The 12793-nt window shown below is 42.4% G+C and overlaps 1 protein-coding gene across 1 annotated transcript in view; it reads left to right on the top strand.

Annotated features, from left to right (window-relative positions):
* Nucleotides 1-12793, top strand: part of STK38 (serine/threonine kinase 38) — a 38702-nt gene that overhangs the window by 13568 nt on the left and 12341 nt on the right. Inside the window, exons 5-8 of the mRNA XM_081093911.1 lie at nt 1598-1681; nt 6273-6396; nt 8502-8656; nt 12085-12187. Coding sequence (XP_080950037.1) covers nt 1598-1681; nt 6273-6396; nt 8502-8656; nt 12085-12187 — 466 coding nt within the window. The remainder of the gene's footprint in view (nt 1-1597; nt 1682-6272; nt 6397-8501; nt 8657-12084; nt 12188-12793) is intronic.

Here is a 12793-nt window from a genome sequence, read left to right as displayed (position 1 = left end):
TGACTCAGAGGGGATATATGTTGCAGTGTCACAGCCATTGACACTGCAACATATATCCAGTGGTACCAGAAGTCAGCCCAAGTTTCCCGATCTTAAAGCTCTTGTTTTTCCCAGTATGTAACACGTTGCCTCTCCAGGAGTGAGCTAAAAGCATATCTCCACTCTATATTTTTTTCTGCCAGACTGGTACAGCTCTAAAAAGATGGCCCTGAGGGACAGGATTTGTAGAAATGAGCTATGTAGGTAGTGGTAGAGAGTTGAGAGAATATGTAGCTTTGTCCCAGCTAATCTTGCAGATGCATCCTGCTTGGTCACAAGAGCAGTCTGGTGGGGAGGGTGTGCATGAGCCCATGCAATGTCATTTCCATTAATGGAAAACATCCAGAGTGGGTGACCAACTGTTGCCACAGTTTCATTATCTATAATAATAAAAGCGTAATATGCTAATTAGACTGGACATCCTTCCAGACGAAGCCAGGGCTGCGAGGGAAGCCCAGGTCCCGGGTGCCAGAGGGAAGCTGGTGCTGGCAGCCAGGGGAAGGGGAAGGCCTATTCTTGCACGAATTTCGTGCATCGGGCCTCTAGTCTTTGTATAATAGGTATGGCAACCCTGTACCCTCGGGGAAATGTAAGTGTATATTCAAAAGCACAGATGGAAGAGTAAATTGATCCCTGAGCATTCAGAATCCCTGTTGGCCCTTAAGAGAGGGAAATGGACAGTACCACCTCTAAATTGCTTTCTGCTCAGTGAGGAAGGGACATGGGGCTCAAGCAGGAAAAGAAAGGTGTGGGGAGAAGAAAACATACATGTGCTGGGAGAGGAAGGGAAGGATGTGCAGGGAATTGCCAGAGGTTTTTTGGGGGGTTTGTAGACTCTTAATTTTCTTTTCATTGATTTATTTATTCTCTCTGAAAAACATTGGAAAATTAAGAAGAGAGGAAAACTGCATAAAGTCCCATTTCCCTAGTTATATTTAGTTTTTTTTCCTTCAAGACATTTTTCCTACACATGAGCTTTTGCTATTGTTTTAAACATTGCTGTAATCACTTTCTTAGGTTTTCTGAGCTGACTGCATGACATGAGCCACGGGTTTAATGAGTCCTTAAGTTTGAAAGTGAGGATCCTGAGTTAGATCGTTTTGTCCTATTAGGGAGCCAAAGCAGATGTTTCTAGCACTGATTTCACTGGGTGTATAATATCTATTTTGGAACTTCAAAAAGCATTTTATTTTGCTTTGTTCTTGCTAGTTGCTTATATTAAAATTGTTACACTTTTTGCCCGACTGGCATGGCTCAGTGGTTGAGCATCAACCTATGAACCAGGAGGTCATGGTTCAATTCCTGGTCAAGGGCACATGTCTGGTTGCAGGCTCAATCCCGAGTGGGGGGCATGCAGGAGGCAGCCAGTCAATGATTCTCTCTCATCATTGATGTTGCTATCTCTTTCTCCCTCTCCCTCCCTCTCTGAAATCAATGGAAATAGATTTTTAAAAATATTTTTATACTTTTTCAGTTTAAATATTACTTCCTATAACACATGAAAGCATTTGCTTGGCATTGTGAATTTCTAACTTGGCATTCTTTTAATAACTTTTAGGTTCGGCTTGTTCAGAAGAAAGATACAGGGCATGTGTATGCAATGAAAATACTCCGTAAAGCAGATATGCTTGAAAAAGAGCAGGTAAAGCACAATTGTAGTTGGGATTTTAGTTACTTGATGAACTTTTTGTCTCCTAAAACTGTTCTTTTTGCTTATTTGAAATGTATATTCTTATTACAGTTTTCTTTAACTCTGTCATGTATGAATATTTGTAGAGTATTACTTTTTTTATCCAACAAAGAAGTAGTAGTTACATATATTTTAAAAGTACAAATAATATTTCTATGTTATATGCAATCTTTTAAAAGTTGAAAGCCTATTAGAGAAGCACCTGCTCTCTGTGAATCCCAGTTGATCATAGTTGTCTTTGTCATGAGCCAATTTTGAGGTAATGCTTGATGTGGTGGCGTGTTCCTTACTGGGAGCTGAGAGAGAGAAACTGCGCACACCTTGGAACTGAGGCGTAGGCGTTAGAATTTGGGATTTGCCATCTCAGTGTGACTTTGTGTACTTCATTCTGTACACTGACACCAAAGTTGGATCTTCAGAGTAGCTTATCTTCACCTGGAAGCGAAGTCTTCTTTCTGAATGAATTTGATAAAATATGTAAATGGCAGAGCGGTGTAGATTCTTCATTCATGAATAAGAACACTTTCTAAAGCCTAAGCCTACTTTGCAAATAGATTTATAAGATACATAAGTAGTTTATGCAAAATAAATTTTAAATATTGGACAGTATATTAAGAAAGAGACTGTAGACATTCTGTAAATCTAGTTTAAGTTAGCTGCTTGCTCAAGAACAGATGATGGTGGGTGGTGCCCGCAGACACCCCGTGAAAGACCCGGTGCTGCAGGAGGACCAGGAGAGCTCGGACACAGCCCACGAGCAGGGGTGGAGGCGGCCCCGCCCGGCCCTTTCTGCCTCTTCAGAGGAGGCACAGTCACTGAGGCTTCATTTCAGTCCCAGCTCTACACTTGGAGTTTATATTTTCTCTTTAATTTTCATGTTACCCAGAAGCTTTAGACTTCAGGAATTTCGATTGAGAGTATCAAATACCCTGGCATAAGTCTTCAGACACTATAGTTTATGCTAACACCACCTATTAAAAATGCACACACCCTATTTATATTTTATCTAAAAATTTGTATGTGGTTTGGCTGTAAGCACTGAAAGAGTTTCAGTTGATCCTGAAAAGGAAACTGTAAAACTGTATTATGATTAGTCAGAATATTTTGTATTTCACAAGTGCATTTTATTTTTACCAGACATGTTTCCCATAGGTTTACCCAAGGCTCAAAGCCCCTCTTTATCAAATAATTCACATTCAGTTAACATTTTAAAGAACGCACATCATATTCTCATTTGTTAGTCCTTCTTAGCATGTGCCAGTTCCGTAGCCTGGTGACAGAGATGATCCAGACACTGTCAACCATTTTCTCAAAGACTACCTTCTTCAGAATTAATTGCTAAAGTGTTTCTACATGAAAGGAAAGAAAGTGTTGGTTAGAATTAGGATTTGAGTCCATCTTCCCGTTGGACCTAACTCCCTAAGGAATAGGCCCTTTAAATACAGTTCCTCATGTTGTGACTCAACCATAAAATTATTTTTTTTTTAAAATATATTTTATTGATTTTTTACAGAGAGGAAGGGAGAGAGATAGAGAGTTAGAAACATCGATGAGAGAGAAACATCGATCAGCTGCCTCCTGCACATCTCCCACTGGGGATATGCCCGCAACCCAGGTACATGCCCTTGACCGGAATCGAACCCGGGACCTTTCAGTCCGCAGGCCAACGCTCCATCCACTGAGCCAAACCGGTTTCGGCCATAAAATTATTTTTGTTGCTACTCCATAACTGTAATGTTGCTACTGTTATGAATCGTAATGTAAATTCTGATATGCAGGATGGTCTTAGGCGACCCCTGTGAAAGGGTCGTTCGACCGCCAAAGGGGTCGCGACCCACAGGTTGAGAACCGCTACCCTAAGGTTTGACCTCAGGGTGGTAAGTTAAAGTCATTGGCCCAGGCTCTCCCTAGCTAGCCATCCTGAAGGAGGAGCATCTGGTTATACTGGGTCGGATGGAAGTAGACCAGTGCAAGGCCATCACTTTTGAGTGTGGCTGGCAAAGTTTAGGCTCAGAGCCTACCTTTTTGCAGGCATAGGTAGGTGCCTTATTCAGAGGAAAAGGTTTTTGTTTGCTTTTACCAAACTGAGCAAGAATTAGAGCTGCCCACTGAGAATTCAGACTGTTATTCTGTCCCACAGGATGGACAGTTTTGCTACCTGGGAAATAAATACTAAAGGATAAGAGACCAGCATTTAGCCAGTTTCTTCATGTTTCTCTCCCAGCACAAAAGGAAATCCTCCAATTGTGACGCCAAGTCTAGTGTTAGCATCGGATAGAAGACTGACTTGTGTCTCTGCTTTCCTAGTGCCCAGGTAGCATCTCATTAAATATTTAAGGAGCAGGGGAAGGGGAACCTCTGGTGGGAGTTGCACCTCTGGCTCTTCTGTCCATTACCCTCTATCCACCTGACTCCACTCCTAGATCTTGAGGTCCTAGCTGCCGATTCAGCCCCAGGAGAGAAGGGCAAGGGGAGCTCCCAGTGACTGTAGCTTTCCCCTCGACACACAGGGAATGTTGTAGTCACCTTCTGTCCCCCAAGGCGAGCGGCGCTCTGCAGCAGGGAGTAGCCTTAGCAGGAGCCAGGGGAGCAGAGGCAGGTGAGGGCTGCTTGGTACTGTCTTTGTGTCTGGTAATGACTGTCAAAGCCACGGCTGCTGTTCAGCAAGTGGCATTAGTGTTTTCTGAAAGCTTTGGTCCTTTTTGAAGCTGAGCAAAGGCAGTAGCTTTACCGGGCATTGTCGTGACTCATAGCACTGCTCCTTATCACCCTGTGTTCCATTTTCCCACCCTCATGCTGCAAGTGAGATGTAAAAATGTATGTTTTCTGCTATTTAAAAATGTCTTGAACAATTTTAGTAGCAATTGAAAACTCAAATAGTAAGTAAACTCAATTGCCTTCAGGCCCCTGGGAGTTAGCAGGGAAGAATGAGCAGGAGAGGTGTCAGACAGGAGAGAGGGGGAGGATTTGTGTCCATAGGGAAGAGTGCCTGGCTTTGCTAAAGACATTCCAATAAAACAGACAAGCATATAGAACACTGTGTGAGTTTGCCAATAGGAGGGCCAGTTTGTGAACCTTGATACATCTTTGCCTCTGAACTCACTGTAAACCAAGCCCTGTGGCATGTTAAGACCAAAATATCTCCTCAAGGCTTGGACTGGGTTAATAAATTTAAACCTTATTCAACCCAACTTTGCATCTTGTGACACTTACATAAGAGGCGAGGGGGTGGGATTTGATAATATGAAGCACTGTTTTGATTACTATTATATATTAAATTAGATAAGGCAAATTTCATAATAAAACATTATTTTAATGAATTCCAGTTCTCCCAAACCTTCGGCAACTTGGTCTCCTTAGCTAGATATTTCAGTAAGAGCAGGAAACGGGAAATGTCATAAATCTGAACCTAAAACTTCCCGTAGGTGTTCTTATATTTCAGTTCAGTAAGAATTTATCGAGCACATCCTCTGTGTATAGCAGCGCCCTACATGCTGTGGTATCATAGTGTTCTAGAATGGTCAGCCAGGGCACCATCATTGCCGATACCTTTGCACACCTGGACCAGGACTTGTTTAGAGAGTCTCATCTTGAGACCTACCTTTATCATAAAAGATTACATTAGTCGCCCCCTTATCTGCAGTTTCACTTTCCGTGGTTTCAGTTACCTGTGGTCAGCTGTGGTCTGAAAACATTAAATGGAAAGTTCCAAAAATAAACACTTTATACATTTTAAGTTGAGCACCGTTCTGAGTAGTGTGATGTCATCTTGCACCATCCTGCTCCATCTGCCTGGCATATGAACCTGCCTTTGCCCGTGTGTCTACGCTGTGCTGTTAGCCACCGAGTAGCCGTCTCGGTGATGCGACGGACTGATGTGGTGTAGCAGGGCTTGTAGAATGGCCCTAAGCATAAGAGTAGTGATGCTGGCAGTCAGGTATGCCACAGAGAAGCCGTAAAGCGCTTCCTTTAAGTGAAAAGGTGAGTACAGTGCGATAGGATATTTGGTGAGAGACCATATTCACATAAGTTTTATCACAGATATTGTTATAATTGTTCTATTTTATGATTAGTTGTTGTTAATCTCTTACTGTGCCTAATTTACAAGTTAAGCTTTATCATCAGTGTGAAAGCATAGCATATATGAGGTTCCATGCTGTCCTTGGTTTCAGGCATCCACGCGGGGTCTTGGAAAGTATCCCTCTCCGGTAAGGAGGGACTACTGTGTTAGAACAAGAAGATGCAAAATCATAGTAATTGTGATTAATCAGAGGGTTGATTTTTAGCACTGTTAAAGTTGCCATTTGCATTACAGCCATTCATTTTGCCATTTTAAAAAACTTTCATCACTTAATTTTTCATTATCAAATATCTTCAAGTCTAATGTTGTCAATTTTGAGTTAGTAGGTTTGCCTAAGTATAAATTAGATCTTTTGCATCATCACAATTTAATACTCAAAATAGTATTTAAATTGTTTAAACAAATATACAGTCTAATAAAGCAGAGCAAGTCTTGTCATTAATCAAATGCATATACCTCCAGGTTGGCCACATTCGTGCGGAGCGTGACATTCTAGTGGAGGCAGACAGTTTGTGGGTTGTGAAAATGTTCTATAGTTTTCAGGATAAGCTAAACCTCTACCTAATCATGGAGTTCCTGCCTGGAGGTAATTACTTGACGATGAAAGGTCATTTTTCCTTTTTGTTCTGTGGTTTCTTTCTCACCTCAATTAACCCTCCTTTCTAATCCGTGCTCACAAAGTTACTTTCTCTATCTTTTTTAGGTCTGTAAAGGAAGTCAATAACCTGTCTTGTGCTGGTGCCTTTCTACAATTCTTAGTGCCATAAAAGTAACCTCCTCATTCATTCTCATGATTTCAGATGGACATTTCTTTCTTTTTCTTCTAAATATATAGGAATAAACTAGGGACTCTGCCTGCTCTCCTGTCAATGGGAATCATGTATAATCAGTTACCTAAGTGAAAAAATTGAAACTATAACATTCTTTGCTTCAATTCTTTTGTTTCCTTTTCTATAACATATTAATAAGGAGTGAATTTCTCATTACCTGTATTAGTAGCCAGCTCCAATTTCTCATTTCTGAAATTTTAAGTTTATGTAACTCAGCATGTGTATCTCCCGAGGCAGCTCCAAACAAACCCAGAGCAGGGCATACCATTTCTTCTGGGAAACACAGTCTGTCCCCAGCGAGCAGATGAACTGTGAGCAGACGGGTGGGGAAAAAAGAAAAGTTTTTCTTTTTTTGTTCTACAGCAGAGCAACTATTGTGGCATAACCTTTTGATCTTATGACAACCTTTAGTTAGATCTAGGGTCATCAGTAATTTTTTTTATTAACAATTGATGAAGGTGAGAAAAGAGACTGATAGCGTGAGGACAAACTCTATTATTTAGATGCCAATTGTTAAATAGTCACCAGCCCCTGGACATGTGCTCCCCAGGCCTCACCTGCACAATCTCCCATAGCCTCCCATGTCTCCTGGACCCTGCCCTTTGCCTGGGTGGAGCTGGCCTACAGAGCCATAGACCATCTGGCCTGAGCTCTCTGATCTGGACAGGCTCCCCAGGGGAGGCCGTTGGCTTCTCTCCTGGGCCAGTGTCAGGCCATGCGGCTACCTCAGAGCTGGACTGAGGACAGTATCCGTGTGCCACTAGTGTGTCTCCAGACTGAATGTGTGGCTGCCAGGAGTGCGTAGGGATTCATATTTTTCAAGTCTTGGGTCAAAAAAGAGAGCATGTTAATAAAAGGTTTGATTATTTTTTGCCTGGGGGTAAAATACCCACTTTTCTCTAAGAATTTAAAGTTCCCCAAAAGTTATAAATGAAATGAAATTTAAAAAGCAGCATGATGCTCTGTTAACACCAGGTTTCTTTCTCTTTCCCCTATTTTCTAACATAGATGGCTTTTTATGAGATCTAAACTGAACCTTTCCTGTTTCTCTAAGCTTTAACTACTTATACATGTTTGCTTTGCTTTTGTCTAACCGTTCAGTTAGGACCAGAATCTTTGTTTTGCCATTTTATGTTGCTGGTATTAAGCAGAAAGGATTAAATTTTGACTTTGCAGAAAACAAGGAGGTTACCTTTAATTGCTGAACTATTGATGCTGTGTTGTAAAAATTGCATAAAGCATATTAGTGTATATTTAAATACAATAAAACACTGGACGAAAAAACCCCCTGATTATGGGAGATGATCACTGTGCACTTTGGGGAGGCAACTCTCGCACTGTCTCTGTGGAGATGTTCACTTTAGCTTCTGCGGACACGCACTTTGCTGCCTTTGAAAGTAGAAGTTGGAGAGCTTGTTTCCAGCCTCCCCAGTGTTACCTTTCTCTGTAACAATGGCAATGCATCCCATGTGGAAATGCCATTTGGTCCTAGAGAAGCTTGCAGATATTTGTGCGAAGTTAAAAGTGAAGTAGCTTTTATTCCCAGTTCAAAAATTTATCATAAGCAAATTTACTTTGTTTTTTTTTTTTAATGTGAGAGAAGTTTTCTTTTTCTCTCAAAGTAAAGGGGAAACCATAGCTCGGTGGCAAGCATCAGTTAGCTTAGGCGGAAGTGCTTTGCTCCCGTGCGGTGAACTTTACCTGTAGAAACGACTTGCTGTTTCTGCCATAGTGGTAGTGTGTGTCAGGCCCTGGAACACAGCAGAAGCCTTATGTTGGCAGGTGGGAGGGCAGGCACACCTGAAACTGGCTTACTCATGCGCTGTGTGTGTGTGGTGGTTTTGTATCTTCTTGTTTACAGGGGACATGATGACCCTCCTGATGAAAAAGGATACTTTGACAGAGGAGGAGACTCAGTTTTATATAGCAGAGACAGTGTTAGCCATAGACTCCATTCACCAGCTTGGATTCATCCACAGAGACATCAAACCAGACAACCTTCTCCTGGACAGCAAGGTACCACGGTGGGGGTGGGGCGGATGGTAGCAGCATGACTCAGGTGTATTTACCAATCTGAGCAGCCTCTGCTTTAACACCTGCACTGCCGTGGCAGTCACTGTAGGGAAGCTGTGGACTACCTTGTATGTTTCTCTCTCTGTCTTTCTTTTAAAATACATCTTTATTTCAGAGAGGAAGGGAGAGAGAGAGAGAGAGAGAGAGAGAGAGAGAGAGAGAGAGAGAGAGAAACAGCAGTGATGAGAGAGAATCATTGATTGGCTGCCTCCTGCACACCCCCTACTGGGGACTAAGCCTGCAACCCAGACATGAGCCTGATTGGAAATTGAACTGTGACCTCCTGGTTCATAGGTCGATGCTCAACCACTGAGCCACACTGGCTGGGCCTCTCTTTTTTAAAAAACAAAAACAGGTACGTTTGCTGTTACCTTCTTTCTCTGAAAGGTTTATGATTCTATAATTTTTTAAAGAATTTTATTTATTGATTTGAGAGAGAAACATGGATTTATTGTCCTACTTATTTATGCATTCATTGGTTGATTCTTGTATGTGCCCTGACTGGGGATTGAACCCACAACCTTGGCATATCGGGATGATGTTCTAACCAACTGAGCTACTTGGCCAGGGCATGATTCTGTTATTTGATTGAATGTTTATTTTAAAAATAAAGGACATTTTGAAAATGATTAAGAGTAAAATTGATTTAGAACGTTATTTTGTAATAAAGCCGAAGATCATCATCTTTCCTCAGCAGATACTTACATCGATGCATCACTTACTGAGAACCCCTCTGTCGGGCACCCTCATCAGTTGAGGCACCCAGCCACAAACTGGGAAGTGAGGCACAACAGCAACCACCACAACACTTCGTCACAAGTTTAGATTCCAGATCTTATGCCCTCTCTTTAAGAGGCTGCTCATGCCGAAACCAGTTTGGCTCAGTGGATAGAGCTGCAGACTGAAAGGTCCCAGGTTCAATTCCGGTCAAGGGCATGTACCTGGGTTGCGGGCACATCCCCAGTAGGAGGTGTGCAGGAGGCGGCTGATCGATGTTTCTCTCTCATCGATGTTTCTAACTCTCTATCTCTCTCCTTTCCTCTCTGTAAAAAATCAATTAAAAATATATTAAAAAAAAAAAAAAAGGAGGCTGCTCAGCCCCTGTAATGGTCTTCTTATACTTATCATTAGACATGCAAACGAGCTCACTTGCTTGGTTCTTAAACTCACAGCAAATCCGCAGAGAACCCCCTGTGCTGGGTGGTTGCTGGGTCCTCCTTGGAAGTCTCTCCACCTCTGGCCTCACTTTTCTGTAAAGTGAACATATTGATCAAGAGACGCTCCAAAGTTCCTGCCTTCTGTTCTGTTACGTGTAATTGTTTTAAGTAGAAAAGTAAATTTATAACTTTCTTGCTGTGCTAAAGAACCGGAATTGTTTTCTTTAAAAACCCTTATCTTTCTGTTTCAAAAGGGCAGGAGATTTGTCAGATAATTTCTTCTGGTTAGTAGCTCTTCCTTCATTATAAGAATAATGCAATACACAGTAGGAATTTGAGCAATGCAGAGAGTTACGAAGAAGAAAAGTACTGATAATCTCGTTGTTCAAAGATAAGCACTATTTTGGTATAATAGCTTCAGTATCTTTTCTGTTTGTGTCAATAATTTCTATACAATTAGATCCTCAAAGTAAATAGCTTGGTATTCTTGGTATTTAAAATGCTAATGTATATGAGAATATTTTTCTGTGTCATTAAGTCCAGATATATTTTTAATAAGGCACTGGCCCTACTTCCTTGGTCTTGGGTTCACAGGCACTGGTCCTGTACCGCCGATGCCTTAGTGCTGGCGTAGTTGTACCCTGTCGTCTATGTAAAGGTTCAGCAAACGTTGAAGGCTAAATCTTAGGGACTGAATCTAGCTGAGGAGGCATGGAGGGCCCTGCTAGGGGCGCATTTGCTCTCTGTAATATGCTAGCCCAGACTTGTAGAATAAATGTTCTCACAAGCAAGCTCATTTGTGTGTTCAGCCATATAGTTTGTTGAATTGAAAATGTAGCAGTTTTGAGTTTCTGCTGTATACTCAGAATAGCTACAGAATTCTCTGAAAAATGTAGGCTTGCATAACATTTGCTCCAGGCACTGCTCTTTAAGACACACTCTTTTCTTAGAGGTGTCCAGGTGAAACATGTAATTATGAGAACTACGAATTAAACTCTGTTCCTTGACTTGTAGAACAAGTTATTTGCAGATCTGAAAACAAAGATATCAGGTTAATAGGCTCAAAGCTGTCTTTGTTTGGCAGTGTTACACACACACACAACCCTAATGGGGTTAATTTCTACCCCCGCCCCCCCATACTGATTTCAGAGAGGAAGGGAGAAGGAGAGAAAGACAGAAACATCAATGAAGAGAGAGAATCATGGACTGGTTGCCTCCTGCACACCCCACACTTGGGATCGAGGCAGCAACCCAGGCATGTGTCCTGACAGAATGGAACTGTGTCCTGATTCAAGGTGGACACCCAACCCCTGAGCCATGCCAGCCGGGATTTTAAAAACAAAACAAAATAAAACCTGACCCTCTGAGCAGGGCTGCTGTAGCCTGTCCCCTGGGAAATTGTGTGTTGGGGCCTGAAGGAAGGTGACATCATGGAGTGACCACACACGTTGAAGTCATCGGGGCTCAGACGGCCACGCCACTTCTAAGTGTGTGACCTTGAGCAGCGCAGATCGCTGAGCACCCGGATTCCCTCCCCTATTTTTGGGCTTACCTCCTCTACTTGAAATTTAACCACTCAAGAACACCTGCCTCTTTCTTAGGGCTAGTTGTGCCAGGCACCAAGTTAGGAGCCTTGTGTGCGTTAATTCTCATCGTTCCTGCCAGGCAGATGTCATTGTCCCCTTTTCCAGATGGGTCGGGTGCAGAGGTGAGCCAATCCTGGTTGGCAGAGAAAGAGCTTGTTGATTTCTGGTTTCGGTTCTGCCATGTCACCAGCGAGCCATTTAACAACTCTGAGTCTGGGAAGTGTGGCCTCAGAGGTATGCATGAGACAGCACCGGGGTGCTTGTAGTCCACATTGCAGTGAGAGGAAAGAATTGGGGGTGAAGTGAGCAAAAGTATGAGGGGGATGTTAGGGAAGCAGCGGTGTACTAAGTCATTTGAGTATTATCTGTAAACATTAAAATGGTAATTTCTAAGACTATATATATATATATATATATATACATATATATATATATATGAAGTGAAATTCTCTTTAGATGCTATCGAGGGTTCAGCTATGTTTAAACATTCATATTTAGACAAAAATAAAGACAATATGCAAAATTGAAAATACTTTTATTAGTGTAATAGAACTTGGGGTGATCTTACGAGGACACTGCTGTGTTCCGCATCCACGAACGCTCATCCGTGGTCTCTTCTTCCCCACAGGGCCATGTGAAACTTTCTGATTTCGGCCTTTGCACGGGCCTGAAGAAAGCACACAGGACAGAATTTTATAGGAATTTGAACCACAGCCTTCCCAGTGATTTCAGTAAGTGTTAACAGTGACGTTAGCCTTTTTATTCCCTAACTGGGCCTAGAGGAGCTGGTCCCCTGGTAACCAGAACATGCAGGACAGATTAGGAGAGCCTCCCTTTGAGTCTTTTTTTTTTTTAATCCCGAGGATATTTTTCCATTGACTTTTTAGAGAGGTTAGAAGAGAGAGTGAAAGACAGAAACATCGATATGAGAGAAACACATCGATTGGTTGCCTCCTGCACAAGCCCCGAGCAGGGCCTGGACCAGGGAGGAGCCTCCAACCGAGGTATGTGCCCTTGACTGGAATCAAACCTGGGACCCTTCAGTCCGCAAGCCGACGCTCTATCCACTGAGCCAAACCAGTGAGAGCCCTTGGAGCCTTTAGAGCAGCCGTAGGCAAACTACAGCCCGTGGGCCGGATCCGGCCCCTTTGAAATGAATAAAACTATTGAAAAAAAAAGACCATACCCTTTTATGTAATGATGTTTACTTTGAATTTATATTAGTTCACACAAACACTCCATCCATGCTTTTGTTCCGGCCCTCCGGTCCAGTTTAAGAACCCATTGTGGCCCTCGAGTCAAAAAGTTTGCCCACCCCTGCTTTAGAGAGTGAAATG

Source organism: Myotis nattereri (genome assembly GCF_964212035.1).
Source record: "Myotis nattereri genome assembly, chromosome: 6".
Classification (NCBI taxonomy): domain Eukaryota; kingdom Metazoa; phylum Chordata; class Mammalia; order Chiroptera; family Vespertilionidae; genus Myotis; species Myotis nattereri.
Note: the sequence above shows the minus strand (reverse complement) of the source record. Positions and strands in the feature narration are given on the sequence as shown.